This window comes from Palaemon carinicauda, chromosome 3, assembly GCF_036898095.1.
Source record: "Palaemon carinicauda isolate YSFRI2023 chromosome 3, ASM3689809v2, whole genome shotgun sequence".
Lineage (NCBI taxonomy): Eukaryota > Metazoa > Arthropoda > Malacostraca > Decapoda > Palaemonidae > Palaemon > Palaemon carinicauda.
Window position 1 is genome coordinate 119824976 of NC_090727.1, and position 27881 is coordinate 119852856.

The 27881-nt window shown below is 37.7% G+C and overlaps 1 protein-coding gene across 1 annotated transcript in view; it reads right to left on the minus strand.

Moving 5' to 3' along the window:
* The window catches only part of LOC137633707 (dynein axonemal heavy chain 6-like), a 384249-nt gene that overhangs the window by 219617 nt on the left and 136751 nt on the right, over positions 1–27881 (minus strand). Inside the window, exons 4-6 of the mRNA XM_068365957.1 lie at positions 17720–17886; positions 16815–16978; positions 15996–16192 (exon numbers count right to left, since the gene is read on the minus strand). Coding sequence (XP_068222058.1) covers positions 15996–16192; positions 16815–16978; positions 17720–17886 — 528 coding nt within the window. The remainder of the gene's footprint in view (positions 1–15995; positions 16193–16814; positions 16979–17719; positions 17887–27881) is intronic.

Sequence of the window (27881 nt, forward strand, 5' to 3'; positions counted from 1 at the left end):
CGACCTTGTCAATATCAAATGCATCAGATGTAGATGTTTGAACTGCTCAGAGTTACTTGGCCCTTCTAGAGTGTAAGGTTGTCAAATTTTGTTTTCATTGAAAGGGAGCTCATTCTCTGTACTCGAGATAATGCCCTCAATATAAATTAGAACAAGTAATCATTTAACTGCAAAAAATGATGCAGCCGAGATTTTTTTTGGTAATAATATAGCCCAAGGATTGACTTGAGTATTTTGTCCAATCCATAAGATTCGTCAAATAGTTCATATACATAACTGTTCCACTTGCATGCAGTCGCTCTAAACTATTGTTTTTCTTTTACTAAAGTACTGGTACAAAAAAAAAAAAATGCTTACAGCACTGAAACTCAAAATCATCAATACATCGCTCTGAACTATGGTTTTCTTTTACTAAAGTACTGATACAAGAAAAAAAAAATGCTTACAGCACTGAAACTCAAAATCATCAATACATCGCTCTGAACTATGGTTTTCTTTTACTAAAGTACTGATACAAGAAAAAAAAAATGCTTACAGCACTGAAACTCAAAATCATCAATACATCGCTCTGAACTATGGTTTTCTTTTACTAAAGTACTGATACAAGAAAAAAAAATGCTTACAGCACTGAAACTCAAAATCATCAATACATCGCTCTGAACTATGGTTTTCTTTTACTAAAGTACTGATACAAGAAAAAAAAAATGCTTACAGCACTGAAACTCAAAATCATCAATACAAGCAAGAAATTCATATTCATATACATAATAGGGTATACAAATGTTTTATGAACTAGCGATGGTTGATCATCTAAGAGGAAGAAATGGGTACTTGCAAATCCAATACATCGAAAATAATAATGTATATGAGCCTGAAGCGGTTACTTCTAAAGTAATTATTAAGGAAGAGTTGTTGGCTGATTTACCAAATGGAATTACTTGTCAATACCAAATCGAATTGTTGTAGGAACATTGCCTTATGATACTCAAATAGGTGAAAGAAACCAAATTCGCAACGCACATTTTGAAGAAATAAATAGAGCCAACTGTAGTTATAGGCATGGATTGTTTTCAATAAAACTGCTGTAGGGAAGAAAGCAGCCCACAAGTGATTGCTTCATTTTTTCCCTAGCGTTATTTATTACAGAGTTCTTCATGAACAATTTCAGCCTAGATGTGCACACTCGAGAGCCCGTCGAGCCTCGTGGTACATCCTATGTTTAGGAATGCATGACTAATTTCTTGTTTGTGTGCGTTTTGTGCGTGTAAGTAACTGCAATGTTCATGTTTCAAATACCGTTAGAAAGGAAATTTTTATTTTTAGTGTTACATGTTGTATGGCAAAATGTAAAAATATGAACTTTATATATGAAACATTTTAGAGTAAGTTCACTTTACTTGAAAAAGTACACACTTTCTGTCTTTTTTATTATCATGGCTAATTTTTTTTTGTAGGGACTCATTAATTTTGTCTATTTATTATTTAGTAAATTTATTCAGCTTCCCTTTGTCAATTTTGCTTTATTAGCGTTATTTATTATGGAGGAATTAAAAAAATAGAAACACACGCATATACTACCGCTAGAGAGTTATGGGGTCCTTTGACTGGCCAGACAGCACTACATTGGATCTTTCTCTCTGGTTACGGTTCTTTCCCTTTGCCTTCACAGACACCGAATAGTCTGGTCTATTCTTTACAGATTCTCTTCTGTCCTCATACACCTGACAACACTGATATTACCAAACAATTCTTCTTCTCCCAAGGGGTTAACTACTGCACTGTAATTGTGCAGTGGCTACTTTTCCTCTTCGTAAGGGTAGAAGAGGCTCTTTAGCTATGGTAAGCAGCTCTTCTAGGAGAAGAACAGTCCAAAATCAAACCATTCTAATCTAGTTTTGGGTAGTGTCATAGCCTCTGTACCATGGTCTTCCACTATCTTGGGTTAGAGTTCTCTTGCTTGAGGGTACACTCGGGCACACTGTTCTATCTAGTTTTTCTTTCTATTGTTTTGTTAAAGTTTTTATAGTTTATATAGGAAATATTTATTTCAATGTTTTTACTGTTCTTAGAATATTTTATTTTTCCTTTTTCCCTTCCTCACTGGGCTATTTTTCCCTGTTGGTGCCCCTGGGCTTATAGCATCCTGCTTTTCCAACTAGGGTTGTAGCTTAGCATTTAATAATAATAATAATAATATAGAATATATATATATATATATATATATATATATATATATATATATATATATATTATATATATATATATATATATATATATATATATATATATATATATATAATGCATATGTATATTACATATATATATAATATATATATATATTGTATATATATATATATATATATATATATATATATATATATATAAATATATTATATGTTATTTATGTATATATTATATTATATATGTTATATATTATATACTAGTATATATATATATATATATATATATATATATATATATATATATGTATGTGTGTGTGTGTGTGTTTCTATTTTTTTAATTCCTCCATAATAAATAACGCCAATAAAGCAAAATTGTCAAAGGGAAGCTGAATAAATTTACTAAATAATAAGTAGATAAAATCAATGTGTCCCTATAAAAAATCAAAAGACAGAAAATGTGTACTTTTTCAAGTAAAGTAAACTTACTCTAAAATATTTCATATATACAAGTTCATATTTTTACATTTTGCCATACTTGTAAAACTAAAAATATAAATTTCCTTTCTAACGGTATTTGAAACATGAACATTGCAGTTACTTACACGCACAAAACGCACACAAACAAGAAATTAGTCATGCATTCCTAAACATAGGATGAACCATGAGGCTCCACGGGCTCTCGAGTGTGCACATCTAGGCTGAAATTGTTATATATATATATATATATATATATATATATATATATATATATATATATATATATTCTCTCTCTCTCTCTCTCTCTCTCTCTCTCTCTCTCTCTCTCTCTCTCTCTCTCTCTCTCTCTCTCTCTCTCTCTATATATATATATATATATATATATATATATATATATATATATATATATATATATATATATATATATATCCAATTATTATTAATCCCGACGTTTCGTGATCGTCATTATCACATCTTCCAGGCCTGCCAATAAGAAGTACATATGTAAAATTAAGAAACACTAATAGAGAATATGAAAATTAATATAAAAAGTAAAAATTAGTGAAAAAGTTGAAAATTCAAGTAAAATATGCATAAAACAGAAGGGGATCTAACCTTGCAGAAGCTCAAATAAAAACTGAATGGCACCAACAACTACTGAGCAAAACAAAGAAAGTTATGAAAAGTACAAGAGTGGAAGAAGCTTGGTTGCTTAACGATGGAACCAGTCTTTTAATCAAAATTCACTCTAGAATAGGCAAGTCGGGGTAATTGGATAACTTGCCCTGTAATGCTAGTCTTTATTGTTAATATTTGTTTTGCACATATTAGCATGATTGCATGCGTATATTTGAATGTTCTGGGCTAGATATTCTGCAACCTGTTCGAAAAGTAACACCTCTATGAGAATCAATTCTGGCCTTCAACAACCTCTTGGTAGATCCTACGTAGGTCCTAAAGTTACATTTTGTAGTTGGGTCATTTTCATAAGTTCCGTGACCACTGAGTGCGGAGATACTTTTCACACTAGATTTGACTTTTTGAGGGATAAAAAAGAAATTTAGCCCCCATGCCCCTGTAAAAAGTGTGGGCATAGCTTTTGAGAGCCCAGAATTAAAAATGGCTGCCGTCACCAGTTAAAAAAATTAACTTCTTCCTGGTTTGTCTTAGAATGCTGTACAAAATGTGTTTTATAGGTTTTTTTTTGGCAAGGGGAATTAATTTCTGATGTTATTTTATTGATTTGACCTGTTTTTCATATTCAAATTCACCCCACTAAGAAAGTTTTCTTTTGTTTCAGGGCAATGTGTGGTTCTGCTTCCTCACTTCCATACTATTAAAAGAGGATCAAGACTGAATTAGTGTAATACTCAAGACATTTCAAATAGATATTGTCAACAAGAAGTCATATGAATATGTACTGAAATGTGTAAAGACTTGTAAGTCCTCAGATACCATCTGCCAAGGAAAGTGGGAGTCTCTAGTGTCAAAATCTAAGAGATGGTCAGGACTTGATAGGTATGGTGATATTTACAGCACCACTTCATGGCGAGATGGGCCTGCAAGTTATTACATGCACCAAGGATGCTACATATCAATCTCATCTTCAGACAAGGTTGAAAAGGCTCGACGATGCAAACGGAACGAAAGTGACATTGTTCCAAGTGCAAGTCAAACATCAAGTCTGAAATGCCAGCTCTGTGTGATGATGAGAGAGAGGGACTATTGCCTGCTAATCTCCTGCGTTCCTCTGTGGGTGGATCACTCATTGAAAAAACAAAATGTGTGTGGTGTCTGAAGGGTGAGGACACGAAGCATCCAAATAGAGCAAAGGGCAAGATGTTCAGAATCAACACACACTCGGCATGGCTCTCTCTCAAATGCCCCACAGTTTTAATAGAAGATGAAGAGTTGCGGGATTGTCTCTCATGATTTGTCAAGTCCACATCAGCGCTGTCAGGCCCTTTTGCAACAGACATTATGTATCACCATAGCTGCTGTTGAAAGTATGTAAGCCACCTGAAGGTTGAAGAAAGCGAAGGAATGCATCTTCAGAATGTGTCTATGTCAGAGGCGAACAATTTGTTCTTTAGACACGAGGATACCGTCATCTTTGCTGAGCGTGAGATCTGTTCATTGCAGTCTCTTTTAGCAGACTACAAACGTACTGTCAGTGACTATGGTTATCCAGTGGGCGAAGTTAAGTCGTCCTGCATCAAATGTCGGCTCCTAAATGAGTATCAGGACAAAATTGGTTTCCAAGAAGGAAATGCAAAGAACAAGTGTCTTTGGGTGTATTACACTACGGGGGGGGGGGGGTGACTATATTGAGGCTACTATGTTGTCCCTTGGCATCACTGATGAGCAGCCTATTCAAAACCTAGCACACGCCTTTCAAAGAAGATCAAAGACACATCTACTTTCCCATGGCACCTCGCATTGACCATCTCGAAGAAGCTGAAGATTTATGTGAGCAACTACTGAAGTTGTTGACTTTGTTAAAACAACCTACAAGAAAAACTGTTGATCTCAGTCCTGCCACACTCAGCCTGGCCTCCATAATCACCTACCACATCACTGGACAGCACACCTCAACTGCAGTTAACCTTGGCGTCACTGTTCATAGTATGACAAGGAATAAGGACCTGGTGGACACACTTCACAAGAGTGATGTCTCCATTAGCTACTCAGATGCACTTCTCCTCAATGACCACTGGGCACTTAAGGATGTTGAGGTGTCAGGCACCTGCCCACCAGAGATCGCAGATAGCAAGCTGGCCGTTGTAGTTGTTGACAACGACGACTTCAAGTTGGATACTATGAATGGCAGTGCAGCATGTTTGTGCAGCCAGAAAGCTACAAAAAGAAATCAGATGAAGTGCCTTTTGCCAGGCTAGCCAAGAAGCAGATCTCTGAACAGCTGACAAGAAAATGTGGAGAGATCACGCATGTTCAACAATACAGATGCCCCCTGGCAGTACCAGCGAGCCAACAATTCGTGCCTGGGTAAACCCACCAGTGAATGGCACAGTTCTGCAATGTGCTCGCTCTGTTATGCATGCATTGTCTCGCCTTTGCCTTTTGCAAAACAAGAAGCAACTATTCTCTACAATAAGGAATGTAAACAATGTGGCCAGAGTGAAGGCTGCAGTGAAGCAGAATGTCAAATGTGAACGTCGCAACAGGAAACATGTTGAGTGTCAACCAGCGAGGATGAAGAAGGATGAGCAACCAGTTCAGGATGTACAGCACTGCATGAAAGAATTTAGTACTGAACTATTTGATAACTCATCACCTTCACTGAGGTCACTGCAGTCTGGTCTAGTTTCTTCTCCACAGCTAGTACAAGACTTCAACACTGCTTTTCAAGACGGCCAAGATCAGGTTGAAACTCTCCTGAACTAGCGAGTATTCACGAAGACACGGCCTCTCACTGCAACCATCCACAAGAATAAATGGCAAAGCTTTGCCAGTGAAGAGATTTGTGCACCAGCAGGTACGCTTATCAAAGTGGCTCAGATGGAGAGGTCGGGTCTGGTGACCCTGGTGGACCATGCAGAAAGTTCAGGCATGCTCCCACTTTAGTCAGCCCTTGAGGGGAGAGTGACTGAGGAGTGCTTGTCTTTGTACAATGCAGACGGGTCAGTGTGCAAAACAATGAAGAGCAAGCTCTTGGGTCAGTTTAACCTTGACCGAGTTGTTCAAGAACCAGAAAACTACATCAGTATTGTCGACATGGGTATGATCTGGCGGCTAGCCACTCCCACACCCGAGGACCGTGAGGCAAAGACGCGAGATGACTCAAAGTACTGCTGGAAGGACTATCTAGAAAAGATCTGTAAGATCATTTTCTCACGCCATGCCAATGCAACCCCTTACACCATTCTTATCAACGACAAGTATGACCTTTTCAGCTCAAGGATGATGAGCACGATCGAAGGGTAGCAAAACATGCACATATTCCAAACGTTTTTCCAAAGCCCACAGACACATTCCCAGGAGCTTCTGAATTTAACCAACTGATGGTCAGATCAGGGAACAAGATCAGACTGCAAAAGCTCCTCAGGGAACAGTTGAAATCACAAGCTTCTATGATGTGTTGTGGAATAATCTACTGTGAGTGAGAAAGAGCAACCAATGTGAGCACTGGTGTGGCAAACACACTTTATTTTCAGACATCCAGAGGTTGACACAATGATGTTCTCTGCCTATGCCAAGCTCAGGATGGGGAACTTTAATGGGGGAGTTGTACTTGACAGTGAAGATACAGATATGTGTTGAGCAGCATATATCTCACAGCAACTCCCTGGTGATCTACTTATCAAACGCAAGCATGTCTTTATCAACTGCCGTGACATGCTACCAGTAGTAGTCCTACAGATCATCATCCCTTTCCATATGGTCACTGGCAGTGATCATACTTCAGGGTTCTATGGCCATGGAAAGAAGAAGGCGATGGAGACAGTGATCTCTGATCCCGAGGCGAGAAAGCTCCAGGAACAAATTGGGGAAAGCATCCACTTGAAGGTTAGTATCAGAGCTGATATGAAGACTGTCCTGTATCTATGGTAAAAGTGCAGATGCTACTTGTGGGCAAGCAAGGGCTTCCAAGTGGCCAAAAAATGAAGAAGAGGAGTACGATCTGCTTCCCACCTGATGACGACTCCTTGAATCCTCATGTTGAAAGGACAAACTATATCACATATTGCCAACTACGCTACAACTTGTTTGACCATCCCTCCCCTATTGGTCATGGCTGGGAACCTGTGAATGGAAAATGCCGACCAGTGCGCTACATACAACTTCCCTGCCCCAACAGCTCTTGCTTCCTGACTCCTCAGAGGAAAGTGAATCTGACAGTGAGATGAGTGAGTGTGGGGATTCAACAGACTCTGAAGTATAAAAGACTCATGATTGACGTAGAACAATTGATTCAGTGGTGTACATTGGCTAATCCATATCAATTTATTGTTTAACATTTCCTTGTGTTTCAACATGTTTCAACCATTAACCTTGGTTTTGTTGTAAAGTGATTTTTGTGTGTTTACTTTTACTTCTACTTCTATCATTAAGAAAAGGGATTTTGATGTAGGTAAATCTATTTTTGGGCTCGAGCCATGTCGTCCTGATAGATTCCTCCAATACCTTGGATTCCAAATAAACTTCCAGAAGTCAAGGTTGAACCCGAATGTTCCCGTGGCTAGGGATTCGTTGGAATCTAATGATTCATGCCCTCTCTATTCTTGCTGCCAAGAGCAAGGAAATACCCCGGTCAGTTCGGTCTTTCATCTACTTGAGAAAGACCACCAGACGTTCTCAGGAAAGGGTTCCAGGCTCATTTCAGTATGTTTCTATAACAAACCCTCTCCTCAGGGTCATACTCAAAGATGCAAGCAGGGTTTAGAAGAAAGGAGCTTCCACAGCTCCCCGCGATCATCAGAAGACGCCCCCGGGATTGCTTCGACGGCAACTCCGTCAGTGGTCACATGCCAGGAATATTTAAAGACGGTTCTGTTGTATTTTCCTCCTCCTACAGTGTTTCTACCTACGGACACCTCACTGGAGGGTTAGGGAGGGGGGGGGGTTCATGCTCGTCTCAAGAAAGTGCAAGGTCATTAGTCCCAGAGTTTCTAGCAATTCCATTTCAATTTTCTGGAGACCATGGCAGTCATTCTTATCCCTGCAAAGTCTACATTTACAAAACAACATTCATTTCCGTCTTGTATTAGATAGCACAGTAAAGGTTCATTGCATCGACAGGCAAGGGCCAAGATCTCCCCAATTAAACTATTATGATTGCCATTTTTTCATTGGCATAGAGGAGGAGGTGATCTCTGTCTGCATCTCACCTCACGGAATCCGGAATGGGATGTCAGACTCTCTATCTCGAAAACATCCACTAGAGACATAAGGGTCTCTAGATGAATCATTCCCTTTCATACAGAAGGTAGTCCCAGGTCTTCAAGTGGACCTGTTTGCAACGAGTCTCAAAAAGACACTTCCCAGTTATATGACACCATATGTAGATCTAAAGGTGGTAGGCATGGATGCGTTATTCATGAATTGGAATCATTGGGAGAAGATTAACATATTCCTACCCTTCAATCTTCTCTTGAAGGTGTTAGACGAGTTCTGATCGTTCAGGTGGACAGCAGCCCTAGTTGCTCCTCTTTGGCTGACGAGCAACTGGTATCTTTTGTTGACATGATGAGCTCGAAGCTGGTACCTATTCTCAGCCTGGGCCTGTCTCGAGAAGTAGAGGGAAACTGTCTTCGTTTCATCCTAATAACCGAATGTCCTTCATCTCATGATTTTTTAGCATTAGCCCTGGGAAAAAAAGATTTCAAATTCAATGGAACAAATTGGCATTTTTGGAAAATAATGAAACTTCCGCTACTTTGAATCGGTATGAAACTTCGTGGAAGAAATGGGGTTCGATATGTAGAAGATAAAAACTCTTCTTTTAAATCTATGGATTTTTGTTTAGGCTTTCTGATAGACTTACATGCGACAGATTTAGCATCCTCCACGATTGCGTCATGCAAGTCGGCCCTAGCTGGACCCATTTTATATGCTTTTGAAATAAATTTTAATTCTGTCCTTCTTGCCACTGTTCCGAAAGTTTGTGCCAGGTTGAGACCAGCAGTCCTGCCGAGGCTGGTCTCCTGGGTATTGGATAATGTTTTATAACTCGCTTCGAAAATTGATGATCAAACAGTGTCTTTCTGAATTTCATCTCGCATAGTGATTTTTCTAATCGCTATGGCTTCAAGTGCTCTGATTAATGGATTTGTTTTCTAGAGATGAGGGTCACATAGAATTTACAGACAGTGGTGAAGACTTTTACTTCTATCATTAATAAAATAATTCATCCCCCCCCAAAAAAAAACTTTCATTATAACCTACTATAAAAGGTCTGTAATGATCTAGCAAAATTGAACGTTTGGTGCTCATTTTCGGCGGTCATAATGAATTTGAATATGAAAAACGGTTCAAATCAATAAAATTACATCAGAAACGAGTTTCCCATGGCAAAAAATAAAAAAAAAAACCTATAAAACATATTTTGTACAGCACTCTAACCCAAACCAGGAAAAAGTTAATTTTTTGAACTGGTGACAGCGGCCATTTTTGAATTCAAGGCTTTTAAAAGTTATGCCCACACATTTGACATGGGCCAGGGGGCTAAATTTCTTTTTTATCCCTCCAAAAAGTCAAATCCAATGTGAAAAGTACCTCCGCTCTCAGTGGTCACGGAACTTAAGAAAATGACCCAACTATTGAGCAAATATATCGATACGCTACACCAGAGGACATAAAAGGACTCAATCGATCTTTAAAGTGATAAACAGCCAAATATGAGAGGATTTTTAGGAATTCAGTTTACTACAATAGCTGGAAATTATTGTTGTATGATTTTTGTACACTTATGTCTAAAGGAATAATCATGAATAGAAGGAAAACTCGCATAAAATTTGAGTTTAGGTACTGTTATTTTTTGAGTCTGAGCCAATTTATCATTTGATAATTTGTTAAGAATTTAGTCGGAAAGCAGTTTTTTTTTTTTTTTTTTTTTAAATAATTACATAAAGTACTTCTGTATGAAAATATTCCCAACTAGAAGTAACAAGGAATGCTCTGTGGAGAAGAGTAAAAATAGAGTTTAATTTAAAATTATAAAAACAAGAGCTATAAAAATTTGAATCTAATCCAGTTAAAGTATTTTTTTTCTAAAAACCGTGGTATTAAAACTTTCTCTCTCTCTAGATCAGCGTTTCTCAACCTTTGATAGCCCATGGCCCCCCTCACCGAGTGGCTAACACCCGTGGCCCCCTGCCCTTCAATAAAAAAAATGCAGATTTTGTTTTATGTTGTTTATTCAGTCACTAAAATTATAAATCAAAGTAAAAATTTTTGCTGAACAATATAATCAATGAGACACTTGCTGTTGGGCTCGTGTGACGAGGCCTCTTATGTCCGGCTCCGTCTTGAACACAGCAAGGCGAATATCGTTCCCAACATCAAGACGGTTTCTGGACTTCGTTGTAATGGTCGCCAGATCAGAAAATCCAGATTCGCAAAGGTATATTGTGGCGAATTGAACGTGCATTTCGGATGCCTTCTTGCTGAGTAGTGGATATGCATCCTGAACAGACAACCAGAAGCTGGAGAGGTCTTCTCTGTTACTGAAGGCCAGCTTCATTGCTTTTGAGACCTTCAACTCTGCGAGCTCCTCTGCTTCGTCTTCAATAGGTTCAATTTCGGTGTTGAATGGGTCTCTGTGCCATGGAACATCCAATGGAGCATCGTCGAAATAAGATTTGAACTCAGCGGAGAGAATGTCGAGATGTCCAATGATGCAATCTTTGATGCCGATGGGAAGTTCAATCCTCTGCGTCTGCAGATGCTCGTCCAAGAAAGGAAACGAGGCTGTGGATCCGGCCTCGATTTGTGCCTGCCAGACTCCCATTCGAGCAGACAGTCCGGCAAGCTTGTCTTGAACGTCACGGACTGTCACATCATAGCCTTGCAAAGACTGGTTCATTTCGTTGAGTCGGCCGAATATATCGGCCAGGTAGGCGAGCATCATGACGAACTCTTCATTGTCGAAGTGGACATGGAGGTTGTTTTCGTTCTCTCTCAGGAAAATTTCTTTCTCCAACCGGAGTTCATACAACCGAGAGAGGCATTTCCCTCTCGATAGCCAACGAACTTTGGTGTAAAACAGAAGTCCCACATGTTGCGCTCCCATTTCGTTGGCCAGAAGTTGGAAGAGCCGATGATATTTGGCCTTCGCACGAATGAGGTTGATCACTTTGACCGCAACGTCCATGACTTCCAACAAACGCGGCGGTAGAGTTTTTGACGCAAGAGCATATCGGTGTAGTGAACAGTGGGAAGACGTCACGTGGGGCCATTCATTCTTCACAAGCGTGACGAACCCTCCTTTAACGCCAATCATCGCTGGGGCACCATCAGTACAAATGTGCTTGAAATTCTGCCAGCTGAGTCCATTCACTTCAAAAAGAGTCCACGATGGCTTTGACATCTTTTGCTGTCGTTGTGGTTGGCAGAGTATTGCAGAATAAGAACTCTTCCTTCATCTTTCCTTCTTTCTCGTAGCGAGCGAAGGCGATCAACTGGCTCGCCAGAGCGGTGTCGGTAGACTCATCAAGTTGAAGGCTAGCCTGGAGCGTGCTTTGCTTGATTTCACAGCAAACTTGACGGCACACATCAGCGGCCATGTCATCAATCCGTCGGCGGATCGTGTCATTAGAGAGCGAAACTTGCTGGATTTTCTTTTTTGCCTCTGGTCCGATCATCAGTTCCACCATTTTCTCTGTATATGGCTTGATACGTTCCTCAGCAATAGTGTGCGGCTTCTTGCACTTCACAATTCGGTATGCCACTTCGTAGCTGGATTGAAGAGCAGGTTTTTCTTCTGGCCGGAATCCAAATTTTGGAAGTGTCGATTCACGGTCGTACCATGCTCGTTTCGTAGACAGAGCATCAATATTATCATCTTTCCTTTGGGGATGCACCTTGTCGCGATGGTTTGAAAGTTTGGAAGGACGTAGTGATGCATTTGCCATCACCACTGAGCAGTGCAGACATTGCGAGCAGTCCACGCCATCTCGAATGACCTTCGTGAATCCAAACTTGACGTAGCTGTCTGTCCATTTTTGAACCTTAGACATCTGAAAAACAACAACAATAATAACATGGTAAAAAATTTGGTTTAAAAAGTGCTCTTTCAAAACAAAACAAAAATAAAAATCGTAGCACGAAATTAACTTGTTACGATTTTTCTTGCTGTGGTGCACTCGTGGTGCACTGAGGCCTGCATGGGTGGTGTAAGTATCAACCCTACACCACCCATACAGGCCTCGACCCATGCCCGTCAAGGCCACTACGGTCATATGACAATATAAATGTAAAGTTAACATGTATAATTAGTGTAAAAATATTTTATCTCAAAAACTTAGCGAAATATACGGAAAACCAATATGCCATGAGAACATGCACTTTTCTTTCCTCTGTCCAGTCCCGTGGGATACTGGCGCCAAGGAGCGTGCCAGCACCACGGGAGTGATAGCGCATGCGCACAACAGACAGTGTGAGATTTCTGCGTTGGCCTAGCGGACCCAAGCGTCCACGAACTTGCGGCTAGCTGTGCCAAACTTTGACTGGACGTTGTTGTAGCGGTGGTGAACTTTGCCGGAGCGGAAAATTGACCGCTCTTCACCGCTCGCAATATTTTTTGCAGCTCAAAACTTTCGGAGCGGTAGGAGGGACCATCAGCGGTGGCCGAGCGTATACGGCGTTGCCTTATCGGGGGCCAACTTCTGTTTAACGGTGGTGAACGGTTACGAGCGGGGATGAATTTTTTTCACCGCTCCAGGAACTAAACACTGTGTAAAAAAATCAGGCAAATTGTTTAAAAAAAAAACTCTTCCCCTATGACCAGAGTCTCGTCACCTTAATTATACACTCCAAGCTTCTGCATTCTGAATTGCATTTTTCGGTGTCCGCTCGTGGCCCCCCCCCCGTGGTCGAGAAACGCTGCTCTAGATACTAACACATATAAAAGATTTAATTTATTTCCTTCCTCCATTTCTAATGTGAACCTTATATTATTGTGCTGCGAATTGGCAAAATCCACGAAGGAGTTAGCACAGAATTCATTTCTGAATAAAGCGAAGGTGTCATCAACATATCTGACATAAAATAGGGGATGGTTATCTCAAAGGGCAATTTTCGAGCATGGTCTCCTCCTTAAAAAAGTTAGCAAAAGTGGGTCCTAGAGGGTAACCCATAGCTATTCCATCCACTTGTTTATACAATTTACCATTAAAAACAAAAGCGGTGTCCAGCACCGGCAATTCCAAAAGTTTCTTAAAAGACTTGACATTAAAAGAATTAAAAGTGGCATTGGGTTCTGGATATATATATATATATATATATATATATATATATATATGTATATATATTATACATAAGTATATAAATAATATAAATTATATATATATACATACATACACACATACACACACATACAAACACACACATACACACACACACACACACATATATACACACACACACATATATATATATATATATATATATATATATTCCTGTTGAGCCCCATGGTTCGGCCCGAGTTAGGCATGTATATTTAGTTTTCCTGTATGTATGTTTCTGCATTTGTAAACTATTGCAATGTTTATGTTTTTCATAATATTTGAAAGGCCATTCTTATGTACTTTCACATGGTATATGGTATACGAAATTTATTTATAAAAATCATTATCGTAAATTTTCTAAATCCTCAAAAAAAACTTGATTTTAGGACAATGAAAGGTTTAAAGGCCGCTCATAGATGGCAGAGACAAGGTACAGTGATCTTGCCCTAGCAAGCAGGACAATGCCCTAGAGACTGACCATACACCCATATAATCAGCGCCCAAGCCCCCTCTCCACCCAAGCTATGACTAGGGAGGGCCAGGTAATGGCTGCTGATGACACAGCAGGTAGACCTATAGGCTCTCACAAACCGCCCATCTTTAGTTCACAACTATGGTGAAATTGCTGTCACTAAAGGAACTAATGAGTTTGAGCGGGACTTGAACCTCATTCTGAAGATCACCAGGACGAAACGTTACCAATAGCCCTCAATTGCTCAGTTTCTATCTAACATTGCATATATATTTTATATAGTGATTATAAAATATATTCAGGTTTATTAAGTCCTCGGACATACTTCTCAAGAATATTTTTAAAAAACAGGGTTTTGGAAAAAAATTCTTATAATATTTTTAGGCACCGCAAAGATATTCTACTTATATAATAAAAAAAAGTTCAAATCCTTCCTCGACATAATGGAAGTTATAGTTTAAAATTTCCGAAGCGCACTAAAACTCCGTGAGATCGTCACTTGCCACCCCACCCTAAAGCAAATGTACTGCATAGCATTAGTGGACCCTCCACAAGTGTGAGAGAGTCAAACGAAAAACAGGCAGTTGGAAGACAATTAGAAACTCTGGAAATGATTGAAAAATTTTAGTATTGGTTCTCTCTCTAATGTTTGGAACTACAATAAAGAAACTAGCTGGTATAGCCATAGAGATTAGTGTATTGAAACCGTATTTTAATAACATTAACGGTAAATTAGAAAAAATAAACTCAATAAAAGGGAGATAATTTTGTAGCATAAATGTGTGCATTATATTGGAGAATACTTCATTCCAGAAAATGTGGCAAATTAGAAAAATAAAACAATGATAAATATATAGCAGATCTGGAAGACATGCCGTAATACATAATGGGTTACTAATTCTTGGTACAATCTCCAATATTATTGGCGTAATATTGAAAGCATACTCAGTATTTGATCCATCAAATGAACATAAATAATTTCATTGAATTTTGACGTTGTGGTTGACATTCACTTCAATAAAAGGTTGCTGAAGAGGATCACGTATTTACTTTATCAAATTGTGAACAACAAACTCCGGTAAAGATGATATAAATTTTGATGAAAGAAATTTAGCCCCTCCTTGGCTAAGACTTATCTATTAGTTTTATAATTATTCCTGGACTAAACATCTTCCAAAGGCAAGGAAACATGTAGTGGTAATACCAATATGTAAGCCAGGAAAAGATCCCAGCAATCCAAACTATTATAAACCAATTTCACTGACCAGTTGTGTCTCGGTTACCATAAATACCATAAGCTTTAAACATATTCCAAGGAAAGGCCTTCATTATGCTATACAGTATATATACTTATGGCTCAAAATCTTCGATGGGTGCTAGTGTGCAGCAGTATCCTCAGACAAAACTAGTATTTTCATTACCTATTGAAGCGTTAGTATTTTCAAGTGAACTATCAACCATTTTTTTAGCAATTGAAATTATTAAAATAATAGAAGATAGAATTAACCTTAAATTTGTGATTTATTCCAATTTGGGAAAGTCTATAGAAATCTTGAAAGGTCACACTTATAAGAACCAGCTGGTATTACAAATTTTCAATTGATAAGCATGGAATTATTCTAGCTTTCGGCCCACGTTAGAATTGTTAATGAAAAAGCAGATGCTGCTGCTAAATCACCTTTAAATTTACCACAGCTGTGATTTTAAATACCAATTACTATGTAACCACAATGAAGCTTTTTTATAGTAACAAAATGGCAAAGTGTTTGGAATAATGAGTTAGAGAATAATAGAGTGAAACATATCAAATGAATCGTTACTCCAGGGGAATCATCCGTGTGTAGTTGTTAGGACAATATATTGTCTGTCAGTTCTGCATAGGAACATAATTCTCACCGTTTCAGAATGTGCAAGTAGACAAATGTGAAGATTTCTTTTGATGCTTGTGATGAACCGATGTTTGAGAGCAGTTAGATCCTCTTCCTCTAGGTAGGTCATCCAGCGATTCTCTTGAGGAGGATCTTTACCTTTTGCCCGTATTGCTTCGAGAAGGCCTCTCTCTCTCAAAGGTGTCCAAAGGCCTTTACTCCATCCTGATACAGAAAGAAAAAAAATCATGTTTCTGAAAAAACTTTCATTCATCTAAACCCCAGTAATAAATACCGGGATGGGAAGGAAGTAGGTGCCTTTACTTTGCTTTGTCAAAAGATCCTGCTCAGTCTCTCATGCTAATATGAAAACTGGAAAAGAAACATCTCCCCTTCCCCCCCCCCTTTTTTTTTTAATAATGTTTACTGAATATAATTATGTAATTTCACCATGACCTTCTGCTATACTGTCTCAACAGTTCTCTGAAGATTTGTCGCCTCCATAACGTAAAAGGTTAAAATGATCACATTTATAAAACCATAAAGTTTACATTTTTAACTGTTTATAACAGAGAATTCAACAATCCGTCCTTTCTATGTTTCAACTATATATTACTTCTGTATTTTCCCAATCAGTTGAAAGATTTTAAGACTTAGGGACAAACAAATAGGGGGAGTAGAGTTATGATCAAGGAAATCACTGCTAGATGTCTTAACAAAAATAAATGTTAAGGAAATGTTCTTTTATTAGGAAAATAAGTTGGAATATATCTTAATAATTAAGTCACAGTTCTATAGTAGATCAATCCTTTTTTTTCAACGATTTTTAAGTAGAATGCTTGCTTACCATGCTGAGCTACAGAGTATAAAATATCTAGAATGATGGGTGTTAAAGAATGTTGCCTCAGTAAGAGAATTGTTCGACGGCCCGTGACACCAGAAGCCTCCATGGCAGCCCTTAGTACACCCAATCTTCCGGCCTCCTCAGGGATATCATCTAGATGGTAAACCCTAGGAAAAAAGAGGACTTTATGGTTACGCATATATGAGTTTGTATGTGAATATGCAGTGTCAAATGTATACTGTAGTGCTGCTTATAGCTTGGATTTGGAAATATAGGAATATTCCTATGGAATAAATGGCTAAAAATGGTAGTGACTAGTTGATAGGTAATTTTTTTATTGAACAAAAAAAATTTATTGCAAAGTAATGATTTATTAATCGTTTGACTAATTTTCTCTATGGAATTTGACAAAAAACCGCAGAGTTAAGCACACTTTTTGTATAAAAATAATTATATCAAAGTCTAACTTTTTACAATGTAATTACTATTTGTAAGGATGCACTGTAGCCTCAAGGTCAGCAGAAGTCTCGGAAGAAAACTTCTGTGTAGTTCTTCCTGTTATAAGATGTAAATAATGTAAGAATTTTTTTTTATGAAAAGTATTTTGAATGTTCACCAAACCTTGATCTTAGTGGTCCGTTGTTTCCAGAACTAGTGTTACAGGAACAGAGCAATTTCTATAAATTCAAAGAGTATTGCGGTTTTGTGATATATTTAGAATAAATTACAAGCAAGAGATTGAGTCACTTGTGATATAGTGACTTGAGATGGAACATACAAAAGTGGTGACTTGATAGAAAGTAACTTAGATTACGAGTTAGTCACAAGTTAAGAATGAAGTAAAGTAAATTTGAAGATGATAGAACTGCGACGATAAAAGTGGAGCTTGTTGTATGCAATCCAATTACCTTGCTCTCGTATAGTAAGCTGCCAACTTTGTTAGTGCCATCTTTCCAACTCCAGGAGGCCCAAGAATTATTGCATGGCCATTAACCGTTTCCATTGTTAATACGAGTTTCAATAAACAGCTGAAGTGAGCGTTGGTAAACATGGTCTGCTTCATGCCATCTGGGTACTGAAAAAAATTAAGAATTTAGCATTGGTGTCTAAAACAAATACCTCCGTGTTACCGAAGGAAGATATGCGTAGAGATTTGGAGGTTGAATTTTTAAAAGATGAGATGAACTATAATCTCAATGTATACAAACATGAGTCATCTGATCATATAAACATTATTTGTTATCAAAAACATTTACAGTACACTTCGTATCAACCAGCTAAAACTAAAGAAAAATAAAATGTGATTCATTACTCTGGCAAACACACACTCTCTCTCTCTCTCTCTCTCTCTCTCTCTCTCTCTCTCTCTCTCTCTCTCTCTCTCTCTCTCTCTCTCTCTCTCTTCCATATAATACAAAATTAAGAATTATTGTAAGATAGGAAATGTAACTTGGTCCATTTCTCAGTAAATATTATCACCTTATCTCTGTATTTCTATATCTTTCTCGAACACACCCATACCCATACACTCAAACTATCCTAAAAATGTATGAAAAAGTGGTACAGCATGAAACATGACACAAAAGCTGGGACAAGAAATCATGACTGAATTTTGTGCTATTGGCTGCATAGTTATGTTGTTACATACATGACTGTTTCTCTAACCCCTCGTCCTACGGCCTTTGGATGATATGGTGGCAAGATGATATTTCTGAAATAATTGGTCTGTGCAGAGACGGTCATGTTGAACAGGTATCACATTTCTTCCCCTTCTATATCTTGAATGTCCCATAGTTTTAGTGAAATTGAGTTGTAACAATCCTGCGAACTCCCTTGAAGACAAATTTTTTTTTTGTACTGTCTATGTAGAGGTTGTAAGTGTCCTAACAAACATCTATCAATTACATAGAAATTATTTTTTTTTTTCCACCAAATAATAGATCTCATAGTACATTCTCCTGAATAGATTTGCATGTCTGATTTATCTGCTAGGTGGGTATATTTCACATAATCAACTATCACATTCATTTTTAGAATAGGCTGTTCAGTCTGGAAAGGATGAATGTTTGATAGGAGTGAAAATTCATGGCAGTCCTTCCATTTTAGTGCCAGTATATGGTTCTCTCTTTTCACCGTGCCTCCATCACGCATCCTGCATCCTAGCATTTCGATTTTCATGCACAGTCCCCTCGAGGAGTATTATTTTTATAGGGGAATATATAGGGCTTGTATTATAGTTCTGTATTAAAAAATATGACCTTGACTTAGATATGGACTCATTGTTTTCACTACTGATCCTGAATGTTTTCCAAGTTGATCTTTGGGTACGTCAGTGTTTCTACATGTTACTATGTACAGGCAAAATCCAGGACTAAAGGTATAAATTGCACCTAGTAAATCGGACATATAACAAAATAGTGAAATAAGTAAATGATCACACAAAATTTAAATAGGTAATAGACTGTATTCATCCAATCAAGTTGAAGTTACATATAAAACCTTCAAGAAAATGGACTGCTATTTTACAGAGTTATCAGCCTGTAAATACTGATATATATTGGTATGAACTTTTAATAGACCAAATGAATAATATGAAAATCACAGTCCTGTCACAGGGTCTTGAAATCCTTGATTACTGCTCACTTTGCGAAAGCCTAAATCATGCTCTTCGCACTCCCTAAGAGAGATTAGTTCACCAAACGTTCAGCTGGGCTCCACAAGGCACTAGAAGAGTTGGAAGACCCAGGCCTACATGGCTGAGGACTATGAAGTGCGAAGTAGAGGATGATGATTGGAGATATATTGAATTAAAAGCTCAAGATAGAGACGACTAGCGAAATCTTACGGAGGCCCTTTACGTCAATAGGCATAGGAGGAGATGATGATGAAGTCATCACTGATTTGCTAGTGATGTGTCCTAACACTCATTCCCCAAGTAATTTTTTTCTGCTGCTTTACAGTCAATGTGATATTAGCTTCCAACTTGGTTTTTTTTTTTCTTTATAAAATTTAAGGCACGTCGTGACTGCTTGGGGACCACCATGCGAGAGTTCAGGGTTTCCCTGTTCAACGCCAGCTTTATATTTTGCTATGATACTACACACTATTATTTTCTAATATCTACTTAAGCACTTATTTTACTTGTAGATAGCCATAAGTTATGACACTTAATTATCCTAATAATATCATCAAAACCAGTATGGTCCCTAGGCATGATAACATACAACTCGAGCAAATTAGCGATCATTATAGGGCACCCAAATGCGTGCTACATTCACTCATAAGGGTCAAAAGGCAACTGATCCTAACTGGATCCATAAGTAAGGAATTTCCCCAAATTTTGAAAACAATGATGAAGGGTTGCCAACTCATCATTTTCTCCCAGCCAATTTGAAGATCATTCCGTATTGCGAAGGCCCTGATTGCACGCGTTTGGTGAGCTATCACGAGGGGTACTAACTAATATATATCCATCTATCTATCTATCTATATATATATATATATATATATATATATATATATATATATATGTATGTATATATGTGCGTGTGTGTGTGTGTTTGTAGTGTGAGGGAGAGAGAGCCATTACTAATCCACTGCAGAACAAAGGCCTCAGACATGACTTTCGATTTGCATCTGTTTATGGTCTTTCTATGCAAACTTCCTTAGTTCGTATATCTGGGCACTTCCCCTGCTTCTTATGTAGAGTATAGAATATCTAAAATGATGAATGTTGAAATGTTAAGAAATGTAGCCTAAGTAGGAGAATTGTTTGATGGCCCGTGACACCACAAGCCTCCTTGGCAGCTCTAAGTACACCCAATCATCCGGCCTCCTCAGGAATATCATCTAGAAGGTAATCCATAGAAAAAAGGTGACTATGGTTATGTATATGTGTGTTTGTATGTGAATACTCTGCTACTTTTATCTGTCATTCTCCTTATATGTCCTGCCCATGTCCATTTCTTTTTCTTATATGAATATCCTCTACTTAAGTGTGCTCTTATACCCATGTTGTTTCTTTTTCTGTCTCATTATTATTCCCATCATTCTTCTTTCCATAACTCTCCAAGTTGTAACCAGCTAAGGTTTCAGGTTCTGACACAAAAGTTAAAACTGTTTTGACCATCTGCTTAAATACTTTTCTTCGTAGAGAAAATGGCATTTTACTTTTCATAATCTCATTTAGTTTTTGAAAGGCTCTCCATCTCACGCTTATCCTTCTTTTAATTTTGGCTTCGTGCATTGGAGAAACATTAGGCATATTGTGATGGCAGCTTCATTTTTGCCAAGATTCTGGGGCAGGATGTGTTGTACTCGTATGCTAGCAGTATTTTTTTTTATTTACTTTAGAAGCAGGTCTTCTGAAAGTTATATAACTTTTAAAAGGACATTGCTTTTATGGTTTTAAATTGAATTTCCTTTTATTTTTTATCTATAACAAACAATATCATTGTCGATGACTTTTTGATATCAGGATGCCAGAAAGCTCTTAAATCAGTCAATCAATCAATCTGGGAGAAACTACATTAGCTATCCCATGCTGAGGTCACCCTTTCTATGATGTCTATATCGAGCCCAAAGCTATCTTGTCAACTATTAACTCGTACTTACAACTGTCTGGATTCATTTTGATATTTATAAATGAAAGGAAAGGGTAAGCAACTTTTTGTGTGAGTAAAAGTTTGTTGATGAACGTGCATTATTTTTCTGAGCTTTTATATTCGATTCCCTATTACAAATACTGGTGCTTATTCCTAATTTTTAGAGCAATAAAGAACCTTGCCATCTTCTGATAGAATTCTAGAGGATAAGGCAAGAATATCACGTAAGACTTTGCTCACCTCTAGTAAACCTTTGTCCCCCACTACAAAGGATAATACTAACCTCTCTCAGGCTATATCTTTGCCTGATTTGTTGGAGGTTCCACAGGTGCACCTGTAGTGGGGAAAACATCATAACCTAATAAATCACCACAGGTGCACCTGTAGTGGGGAAAACATCAAAACTTAATAAATCACCACCTATCAATAGGAAAAGAGAGAGACCCCATCTCTCTCACCCCATCCATTAAAAACACCAAAGTTATGACATCAAATAGATATGATGTTTTGCCTGTTGATATTTCAGATCAACAGGAAAACTTCTTGAATCAATCAAAAATTCAAGTTGAGGTCCACCATCCCCCACAAGAATTAGGTAACAACACCACTGAAAAGGCTATTATAAAACCTAATTTATCAAGACCCAAACTTAAAAAGCCTACAGAAAATATTGTCAAATCAAAAACTGTCAATGGGAAGGCCTCATCAAAGATGTCTTCCAGAAAATAATACATAGTTTTTTCATCCATTTTGCAATGGAATTGTCAGGGTTTGAGGGCCAAATATGAAGAACTTAAGCTCTTAATTCACGAGCATTCCCCCATAATTGTATGTCTCCAGGAGAGCAAGCTTGATGTTAATACCCCTTGTCCTCGCGAATATATTAGTTATAGGACACCTTATGATCACGGAGTAGGGAGCCATGGCGGAAGTCTCACATGCGTTCGTCGAGATGTTCCCTAACTTCCTTTATCTATCCGCACAAGATCTGCAGGCAGTAGTTGTACAGATTGATATAGGGAGAAGATATACAATCTGTTCGCTGTACTTGCCTCCAAGTGATAACGTATGGTATGATGATTTAGCAGAGGTGATTCAACAGCTCCCTCAACCTTTTCTTTTACTTGGATATTTGAATGGTAGACATCTTTTGTGGGGTGATATTTTGGCAAACACCAGGGGCAATCAATTGTGAAAACGAGGATGTAGGACTCCTTAATACAGGAGAGCCCAGACACTTCCATGTTCAGACAGGTACCTTGTCATGCATTGACCTTTCAATTGCAAGCTCTAACTGCGTTCTTGATTTCGATTGGAGGACATTAAATGATTGGCATACTAGTGATCATGCACCAATCCTTATAAACACCAACAAGGGTCCGCCTTTACAAAGATGGCCACGATGGAATCTAGACAAGGCAGACTGGGTTAAATTTCGTGAGCTAAGTGAAATCGAGGGTAGTGCAGAGCAGTTTGAGTGTGTTGATGATGCCATAGACCTACTGAATGGAACTCTCCATACAGCAGGAATCAATTCGATTCCCAAAACCACAGGACTATTCAAAAGACGACCAATCCCGTGGTGGTCTTCAGAATTAACAGCCTTGCACAGAGCCACCAGAAAATCTCTGACTAGATTGTGTAGATGCCGTACGGATGAAAATTTGATAACCTACAAAAAGTGTAGAGCCCAGATCCGTCATGCCATGAAAGAAGCTAGACGCCAATCTTGGGTGGCTTTTGTTTCCTCCATTAATAGTAGAACACCACCATCTTCTGTATGGAGGAAAATAAAAAAAAATTGCAGGCAAATTTACCCCGAACCCACCACCAGTGTTGAAAGTGAATGGTCAGTTTGTGACTGAAGGAAATGAAGTTAGTAATACCCTGTCTGACCATTTTTCAAATGTATCGTGCAAGAGTGTAGCAGCTCCTGGTCACCAGTACAGGAGCATTGAAGAAAAGAAAATTTTAAATTTTGCAACAGGAAAGGAAGAAACGTATAATTCTCCTTTTACTGAAAGAGAACTTGATTCTGCACTCGCTACATGTAACGATACAGCCCCTGAACCCGATGGAATTCCATATGCAATGGTTAAACATGTACATTTTAATACAAAGTTATTTATTTTAAGCATTATTAATAGAATATGGCATGATCATAGTTACCCAAGTGTTTAGAAACTAGCCATTATTTTAGCCTTTTTAAAACCTGGTAAAGACAAGTTTTTAGCAGAACACTACCTACCTATTGCATTGACATCTTGTTTATGTAAAATTATGGAGAAGATGGTCAATGCAAGACTGATGTGGTACCTTGAAAAGAAGAGTATTTTATCACCGATTCATTGTGGATTCAGAAAAATGCACTCAACAACTGATGTGTTGATGAGACTTGTCTTCTATTTGTGAAGCATTTGCTTCCAAACAGCACCATGTGACAGTCTTTTTGGAGATATGGTATACTTGAAACAATTCATAAATTGGGATTGAGAGGAGAGGTGCCAGTATTTATTCAGGCATTTCTTTCTAAAAGAGTTTTTCAAGTGAGAGTGGGGGAAGCTCTATCAGAGAGTAAGTGTCAGGAAGAAGGAGTTCCTCTGGGGAGTTTGCTGAGTGTAACCTTTTTTGCACTAGCAATTACTGGGATATCCTCAGCCATTCCCCCGGGATATTCTCTCAACATTATTTGTGGATGATTTCTCAATATCATTTGCTGGAGCTAGAATGGCAATGGTTGAGAGAAAAATACAACTCTCAATTGACAAAATTATCCAGTGGGCCGATATGAATGGATTTAAGTTCTCGACAAGTAAAACTGCTATTGTCCATTTTTGTTGTATCCGGGGAGTACATCCAGACCCGGATATATACATTAAAGGTCAACGGATACCATGTGCAAGTGAAGCTCAATTTTTAGGTTTGATATTTGATTGTAGGCTTACATGGATTTCTCACTTGAAAGCGTTAAAAGCTAAATGTCTCGAGGCTCTGAATATTTTAAAAGTATTGTCCCATACATCATGGGGGCAGACCGCAATATTATTTTGAAATTATACAAGGCCTTGATTTTTTTTCCAATATCAGTTATGGATGTGAAATATACTCCTCAGCCACCCCAAGCCAGTTAAAGATATTAGATTCAATACATCATGGTGGTATTAGGTTGTCCATACGAGCCTTTAGAACCTCACCTATCCCAAGTCTCCTTGTTGATGCTGGAGAATTACCTCTAGAGCTTTACCGAATTTCGGCTATTATTCGGTATTGGTTTAGATTGCAAAGACTCCCTAATTCTTTAGCCTTTCAGACTGCAAGCCATGTAAGTCACTCAACATACTTAGTGTTGCACCCAAAATCTCCTCTAATTTTTAAACAGTCTTGATATAAATAGAATTAGGGTGCTTCCATTTAAGGTATCATCAACACCTCCATGGAAATTACCAGATATCTTTTTGTAAATACTTTATTGAAGTTAAGAAGAATGTAACTGACTTAGAATCCAGGTCTCTGTTTATGGAACATGTTGAAGAACATAGGGGATCGACTTTTATATATACTTATGGCTCCAAATCTGATGCTGGCGTTGGATTTGGAGTACAAAGTAATGGTTTTAATTGTAAAGGTGCACTTCCTCTAACAGCTTCAATATTTACTGCCGAACTGTATGGCATACAAACCGCAGTTGAGAAAATAGCGTTGGAAAAGGAGGGTAATTTTACAATTTTTAGTGATGTAAGGAGTGTTCTTCAAGCTTTAGAAGTTTTTATTTCTAGTAATCCTCTAGTTTTAAAGATTTTAGGATGTCTTTTTAGTATTGGACGGAGAGGTATGCGGCATCCGAGTTGCTACCAAGAAGGTATTCCATTCCCTGTAATGATTTCCTACCTTACATCAAGAAATTGGTTTGTAATAAATGGCCAGAGCACTGGGATAGTCTAGATGGCAATAAAATGAGGGAAGTAACGAATATCATATCACCTTGGAGGTACATGATAACCCAAAAAGGGCAGAAGACTCTTTGTCGTCTGCGTATTGGTCACACACGATTGACACACGAGTTTCTTCTAAAGGGCCAACACCAACCGTATTGCGAGGACTGTTTAATACCTTTAACAGTCAGGCATTTGTTGACCGAATGCCCTAATTTTACTAACTTCAGAAATAGATATCTGTATGAGGCTCGAGGTGAGGATGGCAGGTTCATCCTTGCCAAGATTTTTGGACATGATGTGTCCTTCTATGCGAGCGGAATTTTTAGATTTATTTCAGAAGCAGGTCTTCTGAAAACTATTTAATTGTTATAATGACTTCTTAACTTTTATGGTTTTAATTGAATTCTCTTTTATTTTTCATATATAATAAATGCTATCGGCATCAATGACCTTAGATGTCAGGATGCCAGAAAACTTTCAATCAGTCAATCAATCCTCCTCCATTTCCTGCTGCTCCCCTAACGCCTGGTGATAAATCAGGGTCTGAATGTTTTCCTACCCCAACCACTCTTGTAGACGAAGATAGCCCTACAACTGCCTCACTCGGGACCATTCATGATCATCAAGGGAAGAAAAAATGAAGCCAGACACCAAATTGGTATTGCGTGGGCTTCAAAAAATAGCTTATGGGATTGTATAACATGCTTGACTGTATCTTGCATGACTGCTTCAGAAGTATTGGTACAGTACCCGTCCTAATTTGACATAATTTGGGAATAGTCAAAGTGGGTCACAGGGCCAAAAACATTATTTAAAAGCTGCCTATTTTCCTCCCCCTTAAACAAGATTCAAACACCTTCAAAATTATACCTGAAGGGGAGGAAAAATATAATAACCTGAAGGATCAGAACAAAGGTTAGTTATGCTACTTCATTGCCATTTTTTATTGTACTTAGTTGTTTTTTTAATTCTTCATTGCTTGTAAATATGTATTTTTAAAATTTATTCATATATGTAAATATATGTATATGTATATTTATACATTTGTATGAGTTTATGTGTGTATGTTTTTGTAGATGTGTATATATGCATATATGTATGTATATATTATATGTATATATATCTACATCCTCATTTACCAGTCCACTGCAGAACAAAGGCCTCAGACATGTCCTTCCACTTGCATTTGTTTATGGTTTTTCTTTGCCAGTCCACCTCCACAAGCTTTCTTTGTTGGTCAACCCATCGTCTTCCTTCTATTACTTTTGCCTTCTCTTGGCTTTAGTACCCATTCTTTTGTTCTTGATGTCCTTCTATTATGTCTTTATCATTATATGTCCTGCCCATGTACTTTTCTTTTTCTTACATGTTATCAGCCTAGCCTCTACTTTAGTTTGCTCGCGTATCCATCTTTCTCTTTTTATCTTTCATTGTTATTCCTATTATTATTCTTTCCATAGCTGTGTGTTGTAACTATCCTTTGTTCTAAGGCTTTAGTAAGGGTCCAAGTTTCTTGTGTATAAGTCAAAACTGGTAGCACCAGCTGATTAAATATTTTATTTTTTTCTTTAGAGAAAGGAGCATTTTATGTTTCATTATCTCATTTTGTTTACGAAAAGCTCTCCATCCCCTGCTTATCCTTCTTTAGTTTCGGCCTCGAGCCCTAGGGAAACACTATCTTTTATTTGTTTTTTCTCCATTTTTTTTAAATATCTTAGTTTTACTCATATTCATTTTCAGTCCTACATGCCTGCTTTCTATATTCAAATCTTCTATCATTTTTGTATTTCCTCCCATGATTCACTAAACCTGCAAAACATCAAGTTGTTAAGGTTTTCTCCATCAATAAATAATTCCACATTTTCCCAATCTAAATTCTTAAAAACTTCTAGCCATGCTGTAAATGATTTAGGAGAGATGAGGTATTCCTAGCTAACTCTTTTCTCTATCGGAATCTTCCCACTATCATTATGTAGTTTTAGAATTGCTGTATTTACTATATAGATATTTCCAAATGCTCTAACATAAAGATTCATCTAATGCTTGTCTTTGAAGGGCTTTCAATACTGCTGTTTGACAGAATCAAAACCTTGTCTAAAAAGGCCATAGATATTTGTTTGTCATACTCATGGGTAAGGTCAGTTGTTGAATACCCAATTCTAAAGCCCGCCTGTTCTATTGGTGGATTAAAGTCCATCTGTCATTTTATTCGACCTAATATCTTTGTAAATCATTTATATATTGCGAAGAGTAAACTTATCGGGCGGTAATCATTCAAGTCTTTTGTATATGAATTTTTGTGAATTAGTATAATGAACAATAAAGTTTTTCCAAGCTTATGGTATAGAGTATTCTTACAGACAATTTGTGTTAAGTTCAGCCAGTTTTACTACTATGAAATATTCTCCATCTATTATTAAATCAATCGTTAGACCATCTTCTCTTGCTGTGTTGCATCTTTTTATGCCTTTTACAGCTTTCTTTATTTCTACTGTTACATTTGGTACAGGCTCAGGTGTTTCATTATTTTT